Source organism: Otolemur garnettii, unplaced genomic scaffold, assembly GCF_000181295.1.
Source record: "Otolemur garnettii isolate 467f Iridium unplaced genomic scaffold, OtoGar3 scaffold00030, whole genome shotgun sequence".
Classification (NCBI taxonomy): domain Eukaryota; kingdom Metazoa; phylum Chordata; class Mammalia; order Primates; family Galagidae; genus Otolemur; species Otolemur garnettii.
Window position 1 is genome coordinate 18970126 of NW_003852425.1, and position 25544 is coordinate 18995669.

At 41.2% G+C, this 25544-nt stretch overlaps 1 protein-coding gene across 2 annotated transcripts in view; it reads right to left on the reverse strand.

Moving 5' to 3' along the window:
• Nucleotides 1-3925: 3925 nt before the first annotated feature.
• The window catches only part of LNPEP (leucyl and cystinyl aminopeptidase), an 86579-nt gene continuing 64960 nt past the window's right edge, over nt 3926-25544 (reverse strand). Inside the window, exons 9-18 of one of the 2 annotated variants that reach the window (XM_003788938.3) lie at nt 24242-24373; nt 21567-21727; nt 21245-21333; nt 16081-16264; nt 14838-14994; nt 14441-14625; nt 12586-12747; nt 10311-10451; nt 9616-9697; nt 3926-9062 (exon numbers count right to left, since the gene is read on the reverse strand). In XM_003788938.3, coding sequence (XP_003788986.2) covers nt 8931-9062; nt 9616-9697; nt 10311-10451; nt 12586-12747; nt 14441-14625; nt 14838-14994; nt 16081-16264; nt 21245-21333; nt 21567-21727; nt 24242-24373 — 1425 coding nt within the window. In that variant the 3' untranslated portion in view covers nt 3926-8930. The remainder of the gene's footprint in view (nt 9063-9615; nt 9698-10310; nt 10452-12585; nt 12748-14440; nt 14626-14837; nt 14995-16080; nt 16265-21244; nt 21334-21566; nt 21728-24241; nt 24374-25544) is intronic. The other variant, XR_002773196.1, reaches the window with a different exon arrangement.

Below are 25544 nucleotides of genomic sequence, written 5' to 3' on the forward strand. Positions count from 1 at the left end.
ATTATTCATGGGGTGAGCACAAAGGGATCCATTTGCAGACCTAACCAAGAGTGTATGGTGCAGGGTCCATTCCAGCTTCACAGGGATGAGCAAGGACCTCCCTGATAACACCCGCAGTCTCACCTGAGCTACGAGTGCAAGTGTTCCTTGGTTTTGCTGGCCTAAGAAATTACATGTCTCATGCTGATTTAGGCACTGTCTTATTACCGTATCAGTTGGCTACTTGGGTGATCAGAGTGTTTACAAGAATTGCTTTAGTCCAAAAAGCAAATAATTGCACTGGACTGAGCTTCCCTAAAAGTTACTCAGTCCCCTCCCCTAGGCATGCTCTGGAAGTCTGAGCACCTCCCCATTCAGCTCCAGGGGCATCTGCCAATGTCTGGAGGCAACCCTGGATGTCACACCTTGGTGGGAGGACTGTTATTGGCACCTGGCTGGCTCCTCCCAACAAAGAATCATCCAGCCCCAAATGTCAAGAGTCTGAGTTTGAAAGACCTGGAATTACTTGCAATGAAGACTCAGGGTGCTGAGGGTGGGAAAACAGGACAAAAGGCAGGAATACGGGGCTGCCCTGGTATAACTCATGATCTATGAGGAAATGTCCCTTTATATATGGTGGTTTTTTAAATCCAAAGAGTACACATGATTATTTGTATTTAAATACTTTTATTTTCAGTCACAAAAAAAGCGCAACAGTGCCCGCAGTTCAACATGCCCTCAGTCAGTGCTGGTCATATGCAAAACAAGTTATCAGAAATATAAAGAAAAATAAGCCTTTCCCTTTACAAGTGAAACAACACAATTTTCATATACAATATTATATATACATAATGTTTTCAAAATATTCCACAAAAGACAAGATTATCATACAAATTTAGAATTAACAAGCTCAGACTCAGGGAACCGAAGAACTCTGTAGGTGTTTAAATATAAAACGCAGTATCTTTACAAGTTCCCAAGTACTTGAAAGAGACTATTCCTCACAGCCAAGTGGCACACTTGGCTTTAATCAAGACAGCTGTGAGACTGTTCGTCCCAATGTGAAACTCTCCAATTATGCTGTAATTCTTGTTTCATACACACACACAGCGTGTTACTGTCCTGATGGGTCATACAGTCCAACTTCTGGCACATTTCACTCGGCTAAGCCATGACCTTTACTTCCTTAGAAGTCCTTTAAGAGCTGTTCAGAAGTATCACTAATGACTACCATGACTAACTGCAAAAAGGTGCCCCTTTCTCTTTTGTGAACAAAGTTAAATGTGTCGTGAATAAAGTTTTATTTTTCCCATAGAAGCAGGTACAAGTATAGCAAAGTACAGGCTAACTTTTTAATACTAAACCTGAGAGTTTGATATGCAAATAACATTTCTTTGCAAATTTTCTAGGAATCCTTTCAATCAATGTTTCTAAAATAATAATATGGCAAATCTTCAGCATGGAGTAGCATCATTATAAATACAAACACATAATGCCAAGATGCATGGAGGACAGCTAAGTGGGAGAGACAGATGGTTGTGTGTACCTCCTCTGATGCGAACAGACAGACGCTAGCTACCTTTACCGCGTGGTGAATCCACACGATGAGCAGGAATGCCAAATTAACACACAGCTTGGGATGCACAGGATGCAATGGACACATGGGACACACACAGCACAGGCTCATGTATTGCTTAAGGTTCTGAGAGCTATCAAAGATGACGTCTCACAGTTCAGGACTGAAAATGAAATGGAAAAAAGAGCAGGAATGGAACAGCTAATGGAAGCTGAGGAGAGATGTAGCCACAGAGAAGAATTCTGGGCAGGAAAGGGCCAACTGGGCCTGCCACATGTGTGGGTTGAAGGAAAGGGCTTGCCCCTTAAATTCTTTTTGGATTAGTCTTTGGGTCCATATTGTCATTTATGGAGCCATGGCAATAACTCATAAGGTTCATTCCAAGAATCAAAATAATTTCTACAGGGTACATAAGAATGTTATTTACAGAACTGCAAAAGACTTCTATAAATGAATCAGAACTCCAGGCCTCCAAAAGCAACTACTGTTGGTCTTCCCGCGTGTCCTACATAGCACTCTCACCTGCTCACCAGCGTCACTGTCTGCCTGGTACTGAAAGACTGATTAGCAGTGATGTGCAGACACACTTTTACTCAGTACTGTCTGTCCTCCTGTCTTTCTAGAATTTATAAAAGCACAGGTCCTTTGTCACCTCATTCAGTTTGAATCAACATAAGAAATGGTGGATCTGATTAGCTTTCTCCACTTGGCCACATCCAAGTGTCCCCTCCCTCTTAGCTGCCACTCACCTGATGCTGTGAGTTACAACCCACGTTGCTAGATCTTCAAAAGCCAGCTGGCAGGAATTTACGGGCCTTTATTTGTGTTACATACATTCAGAGCCCTGTAAAGGACTAAGCATTAAAGGGCAATAATGGGGGGCAGGGAAAGCAAATTATGCATATGTGTATATGCCTATGTCCTTAAAAGCAAGTCATGGAGAATAAAACACAATAACCCACAAAACAACAACAATGCTAGCTACTGAAATAAGGAAATATGTAGGAAAAAGGTGATCTATCGTATTATGAAACTCAGTTTCTATTATACCCCTAATATAGCCATGCACAAGACTAAATACAAAGTGAAATAACACAGACATAGAAACATATTTATACTTATAAAGAATATTCCCCTACCAGATGGTGCCTTTGACTCAAAGGAGTAGGATGCCAGCCCCATATACTCGAGGTGGTGGGTTCAAACCCAACCCCGGCCAAAAACTGCAAAAAAAAAATTTTTTTTTTTCAAAAAAAGAGAGTATTTCCCTACCAAAAATATAAATCCCTCTAGAACAAACAAGTAAATAACACAAACTATTCTTCTCACTGTGGCCTACATAGGACAAGGGGATTGTCCCCCACTGATCCTTAATTTTCCTTAAGTGCTAACACCTGCTCAAGGGCCAGGTGTAGACTCCACATATGAGAACATTTGTATACATCTTCATAAAGTATATACCCAGTCCTATCCCCCTAGTTCAGTGGTTCTCAACCTTCCTAATGCCTCCTAATGCCACAACCCTTTAATATAGATCCTCATATTGTGGTGGTTGCTACTTCGTACCTGTAATTTTGCTACTGTTATGAATCGTAATGTAAATATCTGATATGCAGGATGTATTTTCATTGTTACAAAGGGGTCACAACCCACAGGTTGAGAACCACTGCCCTAGTTATTTCCCACCCAAAAAACCCCTCCCCACACAAAAACAAACCCAAGTTATGAAACTGTTGCCCGTTCAGGCAACGAGGGAAGGGAAGCAGGAGAGTTATCATACGTCTGGACCTCCGTGTTCTGCTCTGAGCCCACCAGTCCCATAAGAGGACTGGGCACAACATGAATGATACACAGGACGTAGCATGCACTCATGGACATTAAAATGTGTATGTATGTATGTGCACTTGCCCCTCCCAAAGAAACCAAACATCTATTCTACCACTGTGTGATGAAGGGTGGGGAGGATGGGACAGTTTTCAGAGTCAATTGCAACTTTATCACCACAAAGTACCTAAATAGTTATGCAAAGAACTAGATTCAAAATGAACTTTTACCCCAAAGGGTAAAAACATTTATATACAGTAGAAAAATCACATATTTTGTCATTTCTTTCTAATAAGCTCACTCCTCATTATAAATCTCAAAAACAAAACCCAACCCCCACAGTGCGCATTTACTGCTGCCTGAACATAGGCTGCAGTGGGGAGGAAGGCCCACCACACCCTGTGACTGGGTCTCAATCCCAAACAAGAGTCTGAGTCAGGAGTGAAGGAACAAAAAAATCCCAGCAAACTTTTATATACATTTAAGAAGATACAAACCCCCAAATCCCCCACCCCCCTGACAAAACCCCCAAACAACTACTCTATCAGCCATTGCCCAAACGGGCAATACGGGAAGGGGAGAAGGTGATGTTTTCATAGAATGAACCTCGATTTTCATTACGTACCTAAGTGTCCATGGAACGATATAGGTACAAAATGAAGTAACACCAAAAACCATTTATATACATTTCTAAAAGTGCATGCCCCATCTTCCTGGGAGGGCACTGAAGGAAACCAAAGCACATTACAGATGCCACACAGAAGCGGGGGAGGGGAGACCGTGCTCTGGGAACCTGTGTCAGCAGGTGCCTGCAGCAGCGGGTACAGGTGAGCAACAGAGCACAGCAATGAGGCCTGTGCACACATCCTGGCCTTGACCCCTCCACCCCCACAACTTCAGGAAATTAAACTACTTTAAAATTTCCCCATATAGACAAGGAGGAGCAGAGCTCCACATCCGTTAGGAACCAGCTGCACACGGCTGCACAGGCCTCCAGGGAAACACACAATAAGGAGTAAATACATGTGCAAATATTTACAGAAGCACACACCCCAATACCCACAAAAGAACTCCTAAAACAAACCCCTACGTGGTTCTAGATCCTGTCCATGGGCAATAGGGAGGGGAGAAGGAGACCCGAACAGACTGAACCTTGGCTTTCATGACATGCCCATTTGAAAAACAAGGCAAGAAACAAGCTAACAAAAAAGTAGTAAAAACATTTATATACATTTTTTAAAAATACAACCTTACCCTGAAATCACCTTCTCTCCCCTAGCAAAAACCCTTCGAACCCCTCAAACTACTCTACATGCACTGCCCCTGTGGCACTACGGAAGGAGGAGAAATGTGCCCAGAACTCTGAGGTCCACAGTGTGGCAGTGGAAACACTGGTGCGCTGAGCTGCCAGCCCTGCCCCTCGCCTGCTCCCAGAATCCAGCTGGTCACTGCTGTGTCACTGCTGCCCTGTGTGGGGGCCGCCACAGGTGGCACCTCCACACCTGATGAGGTGCCTGTGTGTCCACAAGGACAGAGAACTGAGGGAGCTGTGAAACAGGCGGCAGCAAGGACACTCCCGTGTGCTGAGTGGACACCACTTTCTTCGGCAGCCCAGCTGCCTCACCTTTGCCTAAGATGCAGTAAGGGCAAAGTGAAAGAGCAGCTGTTTCTGTGAGCACACATGAGCCCATGCAGACAGACAAGCATGCCAGGGAACATGGGAAGCAGCATGAAGAGGCACAGAGCCGTGGGTTGGCAGGCAGCCTGGCCCGGGGCCGGACAGTAGCAGCCACAGCTGTTCTGTTCATGGGTCAGGATCCCATGCCCACCCACATGCCCACCAGCAGGACGAATGAAACACAGCATCACATTCTCCAAATAGCAGCACAGACATCTGTACACACTTTTCAAAGAACATACACAGCTCTCCTTTCAACACCACCACCTCTTTCAAGAAAAGGAGCCAAGTAACTTCTCTGCAGCTGCTGCTACAGGGAAGGGAAGGGAGAATGAGATGCTGAAGGACAATGCCTATCATTTTTCATCAGGACAAAAACATGTAAAATGGAAGACAATAAAACCATCAAGAACACATATGTACATTTTAAAAGTAAATCACCCCCAAACCACTCATAGGAATCCACCAGCTGCCCTACAGGCAACACGGGTCGGGGAGAAGGGGCTGCACGGCCAACTGCACTCCCCACCTGCAGCGCATCAGGCAATGCAGAAGGCGGTGAGCAACACAGAAGGTGGAAACCAGCAAGACATACACCTCAGTTTTCGAAAATACACAGAGGGTGGGGAATGAAGCTAGCTCTTTAAAAGAGAGTTAATTCCAATAAAGGCAAAAATAATAAAGTCAAAGGTGAGAAGAGGATCTAATCAGATCTGTGGCCTCTGCGACTCAGAGACTCCTTAAATTAAAACCTTAATTTAACCTTCTAATCTTTGTGGAAAATAAACCTTTGAAAGCTTCCATTATATTAATACTATGATTTGTACCTTATATTCCTGGGTGACGATGTGTCTGAGACATACACACATTCCTAGCAGCCTGAGGGAACACAAGGATGCTGTGAACATTCAGCAACCTGTCTGCGGATGATGGTTCCAGGTGCTTTAGTTTAAGTAGAATCTTTTGAAAATCCAACTTGATAGCAGTCTGCCAGCAACCCACCGAACTCAGTATAGGATTGAGAGCAGTGCAGCTGCCCCCTACACCCAGGGCTCCCTGACAGCTCTTTGTACAGGCAGCAGCACACAATGAAAACACACAGGGCAAAGAAAATGAGGAGTTCAGAAGAACCTGTGATAGCAGAAAAGTTCACAGTCATTGAAACAATGGCAAGCAGCAACATTTCACTTACAGAGACTGAGGTGAGGCTGACGTGAGATGGAGGCACAAACTGGTGGCGCACTCGGGCAATGCCCGCCTCGCGCTAACAGCAGCTGCACTCAGCTACAATTGTATCACTGCTCACATCTCCAAAGCACAAACTTTCCTTGTACAACTCTAGATCTGCAATTCTCTCTCTCCCAATAATCTCAAAAGATGTCACTTTCATTAATACATCCAAGTAGAACACCTCTCTTAGTGAACAAAACAGAACAGCCACTCAGTAAGCACTTAGCTGTGGTAGGAGCCTGCACTTCAGTGAGTCCGTGTGGGTTCTCAGAAACACAGTGGCTAAGATAGGGCTTCGGGGAAAATAAACCTTTGAAAGCTCCCATTATATTAATATTATAATTTCTACCTTCTAACCTTATGTTCCTGACAAAGACCTAGTTTTTAAAACTCCCATATAGAAAGGGTTACTTTAATACTCAAAATCATGGAATTATCTGTGAAGAACTGAGGTGAGGCCTACTAAAGCTACCACAAATAAAACCACAAAGGTCACAATCTGGCATCGTGGGGAGAAGCCGTGGATCCTGACACTTCACTGTCAGCCTGAGTTTTAATAAAGTTTTACTTGTGACAACCCTGTCCATACCACACACAGACACAGGGAAATGATGTGATTGGAGATGAGATTTGCCATATGCAAAATTTTCACACGTTCTAGGACCAATGTCAAGACTGGCAGGCAGAACTGAAGATCTTAACTCACTGTGAAGAGTAAAAGTTTAAACTCTGTATCAAAGTGGAATTTAGTAACACAACATGGTAAAAAACCAGCAACGATCAAAAAATCTTCAAAAGTTTAGTATTTTTCCCTCATTCTAAAAATACAAAAACACCCTCACTTTCAATATTAACTAAATTATCATTTACCAAAGTACAAGAGGAATAAAGACTTACAATCATCCCAGTTTCAAAAAGACATATTTAGGTTATTCTGTGATTCTCAGAATATGACTTTTACTCTAAAGCAGAGAGATAAATGTTTAAAAAAGACAAAATGGGGGAGAAACACAATAGGATTAAAGAAGGCTAATTTTTAGCTTGTCAGCCTTTTAAATTTTATTATACAAAAATATTTTCATAAAATAAAATTTAATTTTATACACAATCCCATATATTCTAACTTCACACCTGCTGAATAAAAAAAAGGTGACCTTTTCCACTATCTGACTCTGTGGAGTGTTTTAAGTGCTTACAAGTGGGTGACTACCCTTTTTATATACATAGAAGCCATTTTAAAACAAAATATAAAGTTCTCAACAATTATTAGGAAGAAAGCTTTTTTCCTAAGAATCAAACTAAAAAACAATCCAAGTATAGGTCTGCATAGCTCAAAAAATTCAAGTACAGTATTTCCCCTTCAGAAGGAGTAAAAATGCCTTACAGTTTGGATTCCTCCCTCATTTATCTTCTTTCTCCCTTTGACCACTCCTTTTAATGTTAGTTTGACCACAATAAAAGAAAAACTATGACTTTTAACTAAAGAGAAGTTCTATTTTTGACATGGAAAAAACTCAGAGCCCACTACGTCTGAACTCAAATTCAAATACTCCATTCCTTCTGTTCCTTTAAGGTACTATGGTGAACTTCAAATAAAAAATTTCAATTTCTGAAAGGCCCTATTTTAAAATATGCTTCTAATATGCTACTCTATCATATAAAATGAAAATCCACACATGGCTATGATTCAGAGAGAAAGTGTCTGTGATCTGTGATGCCAAAAGACAACTTAAATTGCATTCTTAGCAATAGTGATAAAAGCCATGATGAAAAACATCAGTGCTAGCAAAATCCTTGCCACAAATGTAGAAATACTTCTCTATAACATAAGATATATCTATAGCAGACAGTGATAAAGGCATACAGATTTGGGGAATATCAGCATTCATGAATGACATAATTAAAGCTAATTGGTTTGGAACAGTTCTATATATGGTAATACTATAAACAATGAAAACAAAAGCATTAAATATTTGGAAAAATTAACCTTTTGGCCATGTTATTTAGCTTTTCAATACAACAAAAAAGTTAAAAATTTGTAGCACCTGGGTATTCTGCAGAAAAAGATACAATACTTATATAGATATTTAGACATTTTTCAGAAGATAAAGGATTAACCAAAATCTCCAATCACAGCAGCTCTGCACAGCCAAGGCCCGTCCCTGTAGGCAGGCTTTGCTGTCTTTTGTCACACCCCCTGGAGCTCACTCTGTGCCACATTCCAATGATGTATACCAACAAGAAGCAACAGGCACTGACAAAGCAGTGGCCTGCACAGGAGTGGCTCCGAGGGTAGACATTCCTTGTTGTACTGTGTTCAGTAACTTTCTGGAAACAGAACAGAACAGAATTCCAAACAGACTTTTCCTCCATTTGTGTATCTTCAAAGTATAAAAATTTGCTCATTGTTTCTGTAGATGGTTGGCATATATGAATGTAATTCTATAACAAATAACTACATACCGTCCAAAGACATTTCAGAAAGACAGATGAAGAATACAGTTGGGCCCTGAGCTAACTAGAACTCCCACAAGTGCAAACAACTTGGCAGCAGCCTGGCTTCAGCTTTGCTTTTGCAAAAGCAGCAGAGACCAAGTTTATCAGCTCTCTGAGTGGGTGACAAGGTGAGGTGCAGCTGTCATGCTACAGCCACCATGTCAGAGCCTTCAGGTTCTTCTCCACCCACTGGATGTTCAGCTGGATGACTTCCAAAGCCTCCTGGACACAGCGAAGCCGAAAGGTTGTCTCTGACTGATTTTCAAAGAATGTCTGAACCTGTAAGTTCCACATAGAAGTATTTATTGCAAAGGAAGAAAAGGATAATGATCCACAGGTAATGTGCTACCTTGTCAAATAAGCTTTAACTGAGTGCTGGCAGAGCTGATATCCTGAAAGCACTAGAGAGAAGAAATACTTTAATATTCAAAGTATTACATAAAGTTCTTGATCAAGTATGGTGATAAATGAAGTAATGTTTAAAAGAATTTTCTTTATTCCAACAAGAATACAACAGAATAAGATGACCAAGTAATAACAAGTAAGATTGGGTCTACGTCAGTCTTGGTGAATAGAATTCTTGAAAACAATAACCAATTCTACTTTTTATTTTATTATGTGTATCAGGGACACAAGGGAATATTGTTGAGGTAGAAACCAAAATTTTTCATTATTATATATCCCACCCTCTAAAAGTAACCACAAAGCAGAATTATTAGTACTGATGAAGGAAGACAGATAAGGGACAGGAATTAGTATCATTAACTACTGTGTCACTTACTGAGGGAAAAAGAGTGACCCAATCGCCCTACAAGAGTTTTATATAACTGACCTCAGATAAATGTGTCTTTGTTGAAAACAGGTGAGTTGATCCAGCAACAATACTTTGTATGGTGTAAGACCCCAGAGGGAACCTGAAGATTCACAAAAATGAGATAAAAAAAATGAGACAGCTGCTGGTAAGCAAAACGTTATCCCTACGCGCAAAGGAAATGCTTTATCATGGCAAGGGCAAAGGGGGTCCTCCTCTGGGGCAGCAGCTCACAGCCTGGGTAGCCCTGGTACAAGCTACCGGAGTGGGAAGAAAGGCAGTGGGACAGGGAGGAGTTGGGGACATCCAGATGAATTATGAATCCATTAAATCTGCTCAAAGAGCACACCACATACCCAGAAATGTTATCATTGCTTTAAACAAGACAAAGAAGAAAAAACCCACATGTGCCATCTAGCTGGGTGCAAGTCCTTAGCTGGTGCTGGGCAGCAGAGTGGCACCGGCCTGTGGCCACCCTGAGCAACAAAACCTGCAGAGCTAGGCTCGTCAGTGCCTGGTGGGTACACTGTGAACAACATATGCTACAGAGTCATGTTCACAGACATGACCACTCTTTACTGTCTCACTGAAACTGTCCCAGAAGTATTCTTCCTCTCAGGGCAGATTTTAACTCCAGTGAAGAAACACAGCACTGGGAACTTTCTTCATGCAGAGCCTGTGAACACTAAAAGTCAGCAGATGCCTGGGAAACTTACTTCTGTACAAGCTTATTCCAGTTTTCTTTGACAAAATCCCATGCCAGTAAGTGTCCAGGAAAGTGTCGGCCCACTGTTCTAATGATAAAAGACAGCTTTTGTGTTCTGATGGTATCTCCATCGAGGCTACTTTTCATTAACCTGAGGAGCAAAGCAGATTTAGCTTCCAAAATAATTACTCACGAAGAAGTGATGACAAAACTTAAATTAGTATTGGTGTCTTAATTTAGGCTCAGCAGCAATTCAAGGAAAATAAGTGTGATGTTAGTTTAAGATTGGTCCACAGGTGGAAAACATCAGTTTTTTTAAATGAAGGAAGAACTTACCAAAAAGACAGGCATTTACCTATAATAGCAAATAGTTTTTGAAACAGTAAGAACATTTAGAAAATAAATTCTGATAGAATTTATTACAATTATGGAAATTGGCATTCTTTCTGGTAAAAGCCTTATTTTTGTAGACAGGTATATTATATTACTATTCTTAGAAAACTGGGCCATTTGAATGACTTGAAAATGAAGCTACATTTCAGAATATCCTCTTAGCAATATTAACGTGAGCACTTATTGATGTGTGTGTCAGGTGATGTTCTAAGTCCTCAACACAGCAGTGCTGTGGAGGAGGGCTCACCACCAGTCTCCACTTTCTGTGAAGAAGCTGAATGAGTGTGGCTGCTGGAACTTGACCATGTGCAGCTCTCGCCTACTAGGCCACTGTCTGCTTACAGAAAACACACAGCCCAAAAAGAATGCAACAGTGTTTTTAGGGGGAAAAATCCAAATGCCCGATGAAATGTGATGGGCTAAATAAACTATAATGGAGTCATACTGTTGAATATTATGAAGCCATAGGACAAATGAAACAGGCTAGTACATTAACACAGCAGATGTCAGAGACTGAAATGAACATCACAAACAGTGAAGCGTGGTATAAACCGGAGTCAAAACGTGGTGATGTGCACATGTGTGTGTGAGCACCTCCCCCCACAGGTGAATACAGCAGGAATGAGCCTTATTGATGGAGAAGAGAAAATAAGAATGGAAGTGAAGGATCGTGAGATATTTTCACATTGTCCTTCACATTCTTGGCAGTGTTTAAGCACTTTATAATGGGAATTTACTAGTGTAATTCAAAAACAAAAATTTTTCTCTAGTTCCTTAGGTCAGAGGCTTTTTTAAAGAAAAAAGTTTAGAAGGTGATGGAGGAGAAAGAGAGAAGGGAAGGGATGGGTGTGCTCCTACCTAACGGGCACAACGTAAGGGTCCATTCACACCTCCTGGGTGCGGGACACAGCTACAACAGGGACCTTCCCTAACAGGCCAATATTCCAACTTAGTTGTTTGTACCCTCATATTAATCTGAAAAACAAGTCTAGAAAGTGAAACTGGGCAGGTGCTAAAGACATTTCTGAAATGCTATTAAGATTTATCTGAGCCAAATTACACAAGAGAAACCAGGGCCTCAAGACCCTTCCTCTGCTTTTCTTGGTGTGGCTTTCAGCACTGCGCCCTGCATACCAGATAGACTACGTGGGCTCAGCTCTGCCCCCACCATTGCCTCTCCTGTCAGGAACCCTCTATAGCCCTTCTCTCACCCTGTGAACTCTGGGCCTTCATCAGCTACATTTATAAAGTGACTACATATTCTTTTTACTTTCCTTTTTTTTTTTTTTTGAGATAGAGTATCACTTTATTGCCCTGGGTAGAGTGCCATGGTGTTATAGTTCACAGCAACCTCCAACTCCTGGGCTTAAGCAATTCTCTTGCCTCAGCCTCCCAAATACCTGGGACTACAGGCACCCGCCACAATGCCTGGCAATTTTTTGTTACAGTTGCCACTGCTATTTTAGCTGGCCAGGGCTGGGCTCAAACCTGCCACCCTCAGTATATGGATTCAGTGCCCTACCCATTGAGCCACAGGTGCTGCCCAAAAAGTGACTACATTTTCAGGACAGCTTGACCAAAGCCAGACCTCAGCACCAAAGGATGCAGCACAAGCAGAGCCATGTGAGACAGCACTGAGGGCAGCATCTGAGCAGGGAGGAAAGGTCGTAACTCCCATATACCTAGTTTCTGTTGGGCAAAGAGCATCCCACCCCCAAATTGGTTCTATGAGGTGGTGACCAGCGACTGAGCCTCTCACCATGGGCTAGCTCAGTCATGGCCTATGACAGAAGAATGGAAAAGGGAATCTCAAACAAGAGTGAGTCCTACCCTCGAACAGAATTTTTATGCTTTTGGTCTTTGTACACCATATTCTTGCTGTGGTTTCCTACCAGTAAAGTTTCCGTACATCTTCTGAGCTGGCAAGAGCTTCAAGTATTTTGTTCTTCTCTGCTTCAGAGCCAAGAGATGTGTACTTGCTCAGAAGGAACAACCAGCCATTCTCAGTCCTGGCTCCCACTTTGAACACAGTCGCCATGACATCAGTGGGCAAGCTGTAAGACAGGTAGTAAGACATAAGAATGGTGAGGAAAGACCTCAGGGGAAGGTGAAGAGTTGATCCATGGTAGGGCTTCTGGGATCAGCTTTGTAATAACTGCAAAAGTCTTAACTATACGATTTGGAGTTAAGAACAAGGCTGATTCAGTGAGTGCTGCTAGCCTAGTAGTACAGGCACGAAGAACAAAAGAGCCAGGGAAGCAACTGGCTGGATGCTGGGGAGGAAAGAGGAACAGGGCACAGTCTCTGCCTCAGAGGCGCCTGAAGGCTACTGCAGCACAGAGCAGCACACAGGCATGACAGCCCAGCCTGGAAGTGCCATGGTAGAAATGCAGCAGTCAGTGTAGATGTGTAAGAGATAGGGAGAGATGAATCACTGCTCTTGCTAACTAAGATCCCAGAGCAGGCTCACAAGGCCATCCTCACCCCAGCTCTGCCTTTCACACTCAAACCTGCTCTCCATTGGGCCCAGTAAGGAGCCTGGCACGACCACTGCCAAAGTGTTTCCACTGACTACCAACTTGCCTGCTCTCTCTTATTTCTAAGTTATAAGAGATGTCTTTGTCACCTTACACCCAGTAGGATGACTGCTATCAAAAACCAGAAAATAAACAGTGTTGGCAAGGATGTGGAGATAGTGGAGTGTTTGTGCACTGTTGGTGGGAATGTAAAATGGTATAGACATTATGGAAAATAATAAGGGCGTTCCTCAAAAAATTAAAAATAAAATTGCCATGTGATCTAGCAATACCACTTCTAGGTATATATACAAAAGAAAGCAGGGTCCCTGAGAGATGCCTGCACACCCACATTCACGGGAGCATCATTTACAATAGCCAAAAGGTGGAAGCAACTCAAAGGCCTTCCCATGAATAAATAAGTAAATAAAATGTAGTACATACAAACCACGGAATATTATTCAGCCTTCAAAAGGAAGGACATTCTGACACATGCCACTGTATGGATGAACTCTGAAGATATTATGCTAAGTGAAATAAAACAGTCACAAAGAGACAAATATATAATTTCACTTACATAAGGTATCTGGTTAGTTAAATACAAAAAAACAGAAAATAGTAATAGTGGCTGCTAGGGATTGGAGGAAAGAGGAGATGGGAGGTTGTTTAACGGGTACAGAGTTTCAATTTTGCTAGATGAAAAGGTTCTTTTTTTTTTTTTTTTTTTGAGATGGAGCCTCAAGCTGTCCCCCTGGGTAGAGTGCCATGGCATCACGCTCACAGCAACCTCCAACTCCTGGGCTGAAGCGAGTCTCCTGCCTCAGCCTCCCAAGTAGCTGGGACTACAGGTACCTGCCACAACACCTGGCCATTTTTTGGTTGCAGCCATCATTGTTGTTTGGCGGGCCCGGGCTGGGGATTCGAACCCGCCACCTTAGGTGTATGTGGCTGGCACCTTAGCCGCTTGAGCCACAGGCGCCAAGCCGATGAAAAGGTTCTTGAGACTGTTCATGCACAACAGTGTGAATGTACTTAACACTACTGAACTGTACACTAAAGAAGGTTTAAGGTGGTGAATTTTATGTTATCTATATTTTACCACAATTCTGTGTAAGAACAGACACCCAGAGTCCATCCACATTCACATTCAGCCTTGTAACATAGGTGGCCAAGGAGTAGCAGGCCCTGGATTTGGTACAGGTGATAGGTGAGGAGGAGGAGGGTAGCTCACCTCTGAGTGCCATTGGAGGCCACCCAGGCATCAAACAGCTGCGTGGCAGTGGTGCAACAGCCTGCCAGGCTGTGGGCACAGGCGAATTCCAGCAAAGCTGACCGCAGCTCCCGCACAGAGGGGGGACCCTCGTCAGTCCATGTCTGTTGTTGGATTTGGTTTTGAAGCAATTTAAATACTCTCATCTAGAGAAACAAAATGGATTATAATAGATTAGTAATAATAGGGCAATCAAAAAAATTAGGACAGTTAGATCTCTTTTCCCCAAAATTTTTTCAATGAAGAAAAAAGGGGGAGCACAGATATTACCCACTATATCACCTGCTGTGGGAAGCCCACACACGGGGCGGGGTGCCACGGGCAGCAACGTGCAGGGCTAGCAGCACAGCAGCCTTACCACCAGCCTTGAGGCCAGATCCATGCGGCCCAGCTTTTCAAGGAGGTCAAAGATGAGGCCTGTCTGGAAGAGGGCTTCAGTGATGGGTGCAGTATCATTTTCACTTTGAAGATAATCGATCAAATCAAAAGCCCTCTGGAGAGACACTCTGCCTAGGCTAATGGATAAAAGAATGGAAGGGTGAATATGCAGAGAAGTGCCCAGAGTGAGATTTTACAGCTGGATGGTAACTCTGGAAGACCAAAAATTTAAGCTTAGAGTAGCATTCTGTAAAGTTAGACTAAATCTTGTATTTGATTAAGTATATGTGGCCCAAGGTTAAAGATGAATTTCAAGACAAAGCTAAACCTCAACAAAGCTCATTTTTATGCCTTATGTTTTTCTCTAAATTGCCACTGACTTAGCTAAAGTATTACAGTGTCTTGGGTGAGAAAAGGTAAAAATACTAATTTTATTTATTTGTTAATTACTCATATTTACTGGGGGAAGGGTATAGCATAGAGATATCTGGATCAGAAAAAAAAATTGTTGGTTGTATGAGAATTTGTCAAACTTGTTAAGGCAAAGAGAATTTATATAGAGTATATTTAAATTAATCATTTATAAAAATAATAGCAGTGATGGCTGAGATGATATAAGAAGGTCATAAAAAATTAACCAAATGGATTCAACAAAGTCAGACAGAATATGCTTGAGTCTTCCTTGCATTTCTAAGTTCACTATTGATCCAAATTGGTAATATTCTATCTTTACATGAGGTCCCCGTTATTCTCGACTTTGGCATTGCAGAAGATGTGAGTGAGGTGGTTAAATGCCAAGTGGCACACTGACAAGGAAGCTCCAGCCAGTGACATGACCTCACAACCAACAGGTCAACATAAAAACCTCATGCTGACACCAGGTGCCGCTTGTAAAGAATTCTCTTGTGAAATAAGAGCAAACCCTTTATAAAAACTCCTTTATCAATTTATTCAGGAAAATATGTATCCTGTTTTTTTGGTATCTAGTCCCAAATTATTATTAAATATCTTGTCTTACGTTGCTTAATTGTTCAGTATATTTGTAACTAATGTTTCTGCATAGGTTATGAAGTCCCTGGAGGCAAAGAGCATGTCTTATATTTTCCTGATCCTCCAAAATGAATGGCACCAACATGTCTTTCAAACTGTTTTTCATAAATGTTCTTCACCTCAACAGACTTTTAAAAGCAAAACAAAACAAAGCTGAGCCAAGTATACCCTACCCTGCAAGTTCAAAGATGTTGTTGATGAGGTTGGCTCGGTCCTTGTCACTCAGAACATAAGGGTTCACTCTCAGCTGTGTAATTAGTGACTCCCAGTCATCACTGGCATAATGCACAAGGTAGTAGCCATTCATGTCTGCATTGACTTTGACCCACTGCACGTCCTCTGTAAGGTTGATGATGCCTGACAGAGACCAAAACAGGACAGATAAGAAAGAAGACAGTAAGCAAAAAAATGAGATGAGTGGTTTGATTCAAAGTTAAGATGGGTTATTTGCCTCCCAGTGCAGTTATTGTGCTAGTGTCACCACGGTCACTTAATAATTATTTATTTACTGTGCATGGTTGGCTCTAGGCTTGATGCTGGAAACTGAACCATGAACAAAGCAGAAAATATGTATCATTAAGAGCTAATGACAGAAAAGAAAATACAGCATTCAACAGAAACACACAGAAGAAATGCTTCATTTCCCAAGGGAAGATCAGGAGAGGCTTCCTGAAAAATATGACATTTAGGCATGGTGGTTCCCACCTGTAATCCTAGCACTCTGGAGGCTGGCAGGAGGATCACTTGAACCCAGGAATTTGAGGTTGCAGTGAGCTACAAGGATGTCACTGCACTCTACCCAGGGTGACAGAGTGAGACTCTGTAAAAAAAACAGAAATGACATCCAAGTTGTCATTTCTTTCTCTTTTTATTTTCATTGCTGTTTTTAGAAGAGATGGAGGTCTTGGTATATTTCCTAGGCTGACTCTAACTCCTGGGTTCAAGTCATCTTACTGCCTCAGCCTCAAGAGTCACTGGAACCACTAAGTTGTCTTTCTTCTAAGAGACCTCAGAATATACAGGTGTTAGCCAAGTGAGGAATATAGAGCCAAGACCAAGTGCTCAAGGCCCAGAGAGAGTGTGCATGGCACCCACACACTGGACTGACTGCCCACCCCAAGCTCATCATGGCTGGAGAGGGCAGGAGAGAGGGAGATAGGGAGACAGCATGCAGGGCAGGGCATTGGGAACATGGCAGCAGGACCACGGACAGCATGTGCCAGCTCAGTCAGCTTCACTGTAATGTTAGTGAATGAACAACAAACAAAGTCATTTGGAAAAGTCACACAATTCAAAGTCAGCAAAATAAACATCAGGGAAGGCTTACAGTTTCATTAGGAACAAATAAGAAGCAAGTGAACTAAAATAACAGAAAAGTGATAAGCACTTTTCAGGTCCCTGTTATTACACATATAAATGATGAGGGCACTGTTAGAAATGGCTGTGGAATTATTTAAACTAATGTATGAATAATGAAGAGCTATCTGACTATAAAACATATATATAAATTTTCGAAATTCTCAAATTACTAATCAAGAAATGTACTTTGATAAAGTTGATGACAAGGATGTAGATTTAATGTAACAGGGCCATGCTTCTAAGTGTCTGAGGCTTACTATTTATTAGAACATAAGCTCTATGAATTTTTGCTTACTGCCATGAATACTGTTTGTTTATTGCCCCTAGAACAATGCCCCTAGCAGGTGCTCAAAAAATACTTATTGAACCAGTGAATGAGCAATCACTGTATCATAAAAAAGTTTAAAATCACATCCAATAAAATTTGTAAATATTTGTTTTTCCCTCCATTTAAAGTAATGAATGTTTTTTAAATTTCTAAAATTATAACAAAAAGAGCAAAGAAAATAATCTAAACTTAGACAATGCCAGCATTTTATAATATGATTCCTGCAAGCTTTTCTTAAACATGTTTTAGTTGATTAAATATTTTATATAGCAGATATATATATAGTTTGTTTTATCATTTTCACCTATCAGATCCCAATCTCCTATTCTGAAATATTTGAGTTGTTTTAAAATGTTCACTATCATAATAATTATGTAGTAAAGTTTTTATATATAAAATGCTTTATAAAAATGTTTTAAACCTAAGGGTTATATGTTAGTACCTGAAGCCTTACAATTTTGTCAATCTCAAAAGCATGGATTATTTAAATTCATCAAATTCTCTTAATATCTTTGTTACTCCAATTCTACGGATACTGTATATGACAAAATAAAATAAAATGACATTCTGCTCATGTCTAAGTAGGACATATAAGCTAATAATTCTTTTCCATTAAAAATTACATGCTTATTTCTGTTCTTTGGGGAAGACTAACTGCATAGGGCGTGTCCCCCCTCCAGGCTAGTGAGCGGCATCAGGGACACTCTCAAAAGCAATAGCAGCTGCTCCGAGTGGGAGCCACTTTAACAAGTCTGTGACTAATAAAATCTGCTTTGTCACTCTTCAGGTCACCAAATGTAACCTCCTACAGAGGTTTCACCAAGAAAGAACCTTGTGAAGGAGGACTGCAGGCCCCATGCCCCCCTCAGCCCCAGAGGAGCCAAGGACAACCAGTGTGGCAACTGCTGGATGGGTGGCTGTGGGGACACAGACACATGGTGTCCAGGCGGATGAGCAAGTCGCCAAGTTGAGAAGCCAGCCAGGTCTGGGTGGTAGAGAGGGGGGATGCAGCTGGGAGCCCACATGAAATCCTCACTGTCATCAGGATGATAGGACTGAAGCAGGGCAGCCATCTGCACAGAAGACTCATGGTAGTCCCTGTCAGTTCTCTTGAACATCAAAGGACTTTAAAACCACAGGTATCAAAAAATGATAGCTTTACACACAAGGGAAACAACTACATCCTGAAGTTCAAATGTGGATGAGGCTATCTGCACATGTTCTTAATTTATTATAATCATTAACAGATTAATGGTTCAATTTTCACAGCCCATTGTACAGTGAAAAAGAATGAGCAACTCCAATCTAAAGTACCAAAAGCCCAGATGAAGTGATCTGATAGTGAATTTTTAAAAACATTTGTCAATTAGCAATAATAACAAACTACTATTTTACAAAAAAGCTTTAAAGTATTGAAACAGAGTACAGGGTACAGGCAGGTGAACCTCATACCCCATTCACAAGATCCCCTCTCCAGGACCCCCTTTCTTCCTCCTTTATTTGATTGGGGAGAAAAGGCAAGGGCAGAGAATGGCACATGGTAAATATTTTAATTACTATATTCCCTTCCTCCTCCTTTCTTCCCACCTGCCTTCCTCCCCACTTTCTGGTACAGTGATATCCTTTCAGAAACAAACGTTTCAAGTTAGATTTAATACAAAACCCTCCTATAGTTAAAGATATTAGGTTTAAATTAAGATGAGGATTGTGGGGGTAGAAAGAGGGAAATTTTTTTAGTATAGTTTCCTCAATAATTGCCCAGGAAAATGGCCCCCTCCAGCTTTTCCTACGCACAACAAATATTAATTGTTCAAAACTCTTGTCCATGTACAGGGGAAAAGTAACAATGATATTGACTAAATATAAATCCCACATAGGACTGAACTAAGGGACTAAATCCTGATGACACATGAAAGTACACTGTAGACATAACAAAACAGATAGCATCAGGATAACACTGCACTAAGTCACACGGCATAAAATAGGCCTGAAGTCACCCTCTTGGCCACATTTCTTTTCAGGGTAGAAAAATTGAAAATGCTATCAAAATAATAGTTCTTCTCACTGGGAGCATTAGAAGCCAAGAAGACTCAACTGTCTTCAGGGTCAAACACTTTTGGTAAGGATGGGATGTTTCCAGTGTGGACTCTCAGACCCTGAACTGCAGGAATTACACCAACAGCTGCATTACACTGTGGAGAGGCAGTGGCAGGTGCAGCATCACGTGGGGCCCAGCTGCAGTTCCCGACCGAACCAGGTACACTACAGTAAATTTTTTACTTTGTTCTTTACTAAGAACTACTAAGTTACTGTAGTAATTCTTTACTAAGTTACTGTAGTAGTAAGTTCTTTACTAAGAACTTACTAAGTTACTGTATATGTTAACTTAAAAAAAATATGGCAAGAGCCGGGCATACTGGTACACGCTTGTAATCCCAGCTACTCAGGAGTTTGAGGCCAGCCAAACAGTAAGAACCCAGCTCTAAAATTAATAAATAAATGAACAAATGAATAAAAAATTTCTCAAAAAGAAAAAAGGCAAGATACAAAAAAAACATGTATACAATGATTTCAACTAAGTAAAAAAATTATTAAAAATGACTAGAAAATAATAATCATGACAGGGTAACAAAAATCTGTTCTCTACTTTCCAGATTTTATGAAATAGTTATATTATGTTTAAAGATTTTTTTCAGTGACAACATTAACAATGATAGTTGATGTTTATTTGGTACATAACACATTGCTGTGGGTGTGCCATAGAAAAACCCAATTAACTTCACACAACCCCACAGAGTAAGTATCATCACTTTCCTCTCTATAGCTGAGGGAAGGAAGCTGGGAGAGATGACATAACTCATCTAAAACCATACAAGTGGTCAGTGGCAGAGATGAGGACTTAAACAATCTGGCTACAAAATCCGTTCTCCTGGCTCTAAACTATACTCACCTCTCAAGAACATAGGCTTAAATTCAGATCCAGATTCAAACAGAAACTTTCCATTTGTCACTGATCTACAATGAAGCATCAATAACGGTTCCTACAGAACCCAAGAGCCTTTTATTTTTTCAGGGTTTACATTCAGAGGACATGTGCTGTGGCCTTCACAGGGATCTACCATATGGTCAGAAACCACATTTCAGCTTTTTGTAGACACCTGGCAGTTAGCACGTGCCACCTTCACATTTTATCATTCCCTCCTGTCTGTTGTCAGAGTGTGTCTGGTCTATTTTCTCATTACCAAAAAATACGTATTACGTCTGAAGGGCATACCACAGTGACTATTCAGTCCAAGTTTAGGTCACAAACCACCCTTTCTTATTGCATGAGCATCACTAAGGGCGACTGTTATCACATTCAGACAGCAGAGGACACTTTAAGAAATTGCTCTACACTATTACTTCTCATTTGGTCACATAAAATACTTAACTAGAATATAAAAACACAGATATTTGTTATTCTACTACCTGCACATTATTTTACGTGAATAAAGGCTGATGTTGTGCAGGATGAGTGGAATTGCAGGACCATACTTGCATCCGGGGTGGGACTCATGACACATACTATCCTGTGACCTCCTATCTGCTCTTTGGTCAGATTTTTAATATTACCTAATTTCTTATCAGAAAGGTGTTAATTATAGTCAAACCTGATCTCTTGTCCAGTAATGATACCGATCGATGTTTTGAATAATTTCTTCCCTCAGTAACATAGGATAGTGGAATATGCCACAGGTAGCTGTGAAAAGAAAATATCGGAAAATTGCTAATCTTTTCATTATTCCAGATAGTTACATGTGATTTTCTGGGTCTTTGGTGGGAGAGGTTAAGGAGGGCAGAAAGGTTAAATTTTTCAAGCTATTCTCAAAAAGGGGTAATCTTATTACCTTTCATAAGAATTTATCATTGAAAAACATTTAAAAATACTTCAACACAAGTATGTAAAAGAGCATAAGAGGAAAGGGTGTGTACCTTCCATCTGAAGGCTGAATTTCAGGCTTCATATTTAAAAAAAATCTTTCTTGTTGTATAAAAAGTTCCTTTCCTTTTTTTTGAACAGTTACTAAAGGAAATCCTTTCTGGAGAGTCCAGGTTTTCATCATTTTCTTTACATCTAGGGTTTTGTTTGTGACCTACAAAAAAGGAATAAATTATTATTGCTTGGAAACAAACTTGGTCACAAAAATTTGACAGTTTAATTTGTATGTAGCCCTTCTACTTTCCCTACCACATTCTATGACAGGGGTCCTCAAACTTTTTAAACAGAGGGCCAGTTCACTGTCCCTCAGACCGTTAGAGGGCTGGACTGTGGGCCCCAGGATGAGTCGGCTGCTAAGCAGGATAGGCAGTGGCGGCAAAAACACCTGGTGGGCCAGATAAATGTCCTAGGCAGGCTTCATGTGGCCCGCTGGCCATAGTTTGAGGACGCCTGTTCTATGACAACCATGTTTAATATTAACATGGAGCGTGGTGGCTCACACCTGCAATCCCTGTACTAGGGGGAACTGAGGAGAAATCACCTGAGCCCAGGAACAGGAGGCTGCCATGAGCTGTGATGCCAATGCTTTCCAGCCAGGCAACAAAGTGAGACCTTGTCTCAAGAAAAACAAAAACACACAAAGCATGAATCTTGAATTTATACTTCTAATCTAGGCAAATGAGTAAATGAGCATCTGCTGACAGGAAGTAACTTGGGACGGAATTAAGTGCCGATGAGGGAGTGAGAAAGGTGTCATGTTGGGAGCAGCAGTGTTAACATACAGAGTTCCTTAAGATTAAAGTCCCCAAATTCATTCAGATTAAAATATTTGAGAAAGCATAACCTTTCTTCTGACTCATTGCACTACCCTCAGAAGATGTGAACCATGATGTCTGGTCTAGAAGCGGAAGGTGAGGGACTCCATCCTGCTAGTCCTGGTGTCCGGCTCTTTCTCTCTCCTGCCTTCACCCTCACAAACAATAGGCTCTAAGGCCCAGCACAGTGGGGACTCCAGGGGGGACACCTGGGGGCAACAGCCTCAGTGAGTGAAATGTAAGCAGATCAGCTGCCTTGACCTTAAGTATTCCTAGAAAACAGTGTTACACTTTTTTAATGGTCACAGGTCTTCTTTCTCAGAAAATACGTCAACTTATCTACAAAATCTGGAATCCATGCCAGAGGTGCACAGACCCTCCAATGCCAACAGCCCAAGACATCTGGGATCAATTATTGAGAAGCAGTTTTTGAACAGCTGTTTCTTTAAAGCATGTAGGTTGAACTTATGATCCAAATTATTTTTCTAGATTACATATGGATTTGAATTGCAAGTAACTAGGTCACCATGTACCTAAACTGATAATATCGCTCCACTATGGCAGCCTCACTTCAGTCACCAGATGCCTGTTTATTTAAAAGAATGGACAAAATCTAACCAAATTAACTGTGATGTTCATTGTATACTGCTCATGACTCTGACCTACTTATTTCTGAACCAGAGGCTGGAAAGAAAATAGGCTTGCCCGAAGCAGAGTACATCTGGGCCTACAGAAGGTGCTCACAGGAGCAGGTGCACAACTTGATGTGGATGCTGGGAGACCTGAGGGTGACATGCGGGACCAGGGTGGGACAGGAAAACACTGTGGTACAAAGTGCAGTGAGGAATGCAGAAATGTGTGCTAAATGTCAAGAGGTAAGAGAATGAGGACTAAGTAAATAACAGCCTCCAAATGAAATGATGCTACATGATCAGAGAAAACACAGTGGCCTAGAAGCAAATGTTGAATAATAAGGACTAACCCCTTCTCTCATGGAGAACTCAAAGAGCAGGGAAAGTGTATCTTCTGAGCAAATGGTTAACAGCCAGAAAACACCAGGACTCAGTCAAGTTGGGAAGCAAGAAGATCAGATCACCCAGACCCAGAGCAGGGCTTCTTAACCCTATGTGAGTAGGACTTTGAAACTGCATGTGACATTTCACACACGTGTGGTTTTTCTGGGGAAGATGGCCAGAACTTCCACCGATTTTCCAAATCAATGCAGAACTATCCATCTAGGTCAGGGTATCAAACACAGATGCTCAGTAAGGGTCAAGCAGTCAGCATATACGTGTGAGGCTGTCTGGGTTAGTGTACTGCTGTCAACAGTGACTTCTAACTAACCGCGATGCTCGTCAGGACCTCTGCAGGTACGACAAAACCCTGATAGCAGGATGACCCAAGGGCCATACGCAGCTCCCAGAGTTGGCCTGTGAGATGCCACTTAGTCTAGAGGAGACAGCCACAGTGCACAAGAGATTCACAAAGCAGAGGGCAGAATCATCAATGGGAGGAAAAACACTGGACAAAGATAGAAATAGGAAGTTTTTTAAAAAAAAATCAAATAATGAAAATACAGTGATATTTATCAGTACAGAGAAGGAAACTTTCCTACAAAGCAAGAATGAAGATTAAGGTACAGAATAAAGATGGCCACCCAAGGCCACACATGTTTTTGAACAAAAAAGAACAGTACTCCCATTTCTTAACATGAAAGTCAGTGTTCCATCAGAAATATTTATATATTAAGTTCCAACGTACCATAAACTTATTTACACAGATGATAAAAACATAAACAGAAGCACTGCTCTCTTCTTTCTGTAGGAACTGAGTAAGTCTCCCTGGTCACTCACCTCATTGAAGCTATCCCACAGGTCATCACTCTCAATAGACCCATAGCTGTGGTTATGCAGGTAAAGGACAATGGCATGTTGAAAAACATCTTCACTAAGGTAACTTTTCAGCATCAACAACAGAGAAGCTCCCTATTCAAAACAAGTGAGAAAAAAGGAATAAAATAACAGAATACTGCTGTGGGGCACAGAACTGAGTATTCAAAATATCCATCCCATCCACCATGAGAACACTCAGGGAACTAAAAATTGACCTGCTGTTGGATCCTGCAATTCCTCTACTTGGAGTATATCCAAAAGACCAAGAATCACTTAGCAAAAAAGATATTTACACCAGATTATTTATTGCAGCTCAATTTGTAATAGCCAAGTCATGGAAGAAACCCAAGTGCCCCTCGACCCATGAATAGATTAATAAATTGTGGTATATGTATAACATGGAATACCATGCAGCCTTAAAAAAGATGAAGCCTTTATCTCTTTCATGTTTACATGGAGGGATCTGGAACATATTCTCCTGAGTAAAATGTCTCAAGAATGGAGGAAAAAGTATCCAATGTACTCAGTACTTCTATGAAACTATCTTATATTTACTCACACTTTCTTATAAAAGATAGAACACAACTATAGCCCAGGATGGAGAGAAGTGGAGAGGGAAGGGAGGGGAGGGGCGAGGTTTGACAGAGGGAGGGTAAAAGGCAGGATCACACCTATGGAACATATGACAAGGGTACAAGTCAAATTGTCAAACGTAGAACATAGATGTTTTGGCATAATAAAGTAAATGAGGTGAAAGCTAGGTTGATTGGTTTAATGTAACTACGTTAGACTGTATAAAAAAAATCAGCACATTGTACCCCATATGTGCATGAATGTATTCGTGATCTATGTGTATTTGACTTAAAATAAAATTAAAAAAAATTCAAAATATCATTCTAAACACATACTTTCATATATAGAACTTAGTTATGATACACTGTTTGCTATTTAGTCCCAAATAACTAGATATGGACTATGTTCAAATTGTCCTGAAATCAATTTGAAGTATTTGAAAAATAACGGAGTAATTCCAATATATGCTAATTCCACTGTAAGCCATTCTGTGTGACCTACCAGTATACCCAATGTTTCAGTGTTGGTGCTAAAAAGGTAAGTATTTATAAATGTATTTTTAATAGGAAAACCTGCTAAATTTTCTGTTTAGCTCCACCATTCCCAGCTCCACCCCCAGGGCTTAAAGTGTCAGGTGAGTTCATAGGCACATGCTGCTGGGAGACAGACAACTGGCAGAGCTCTTCAAGGC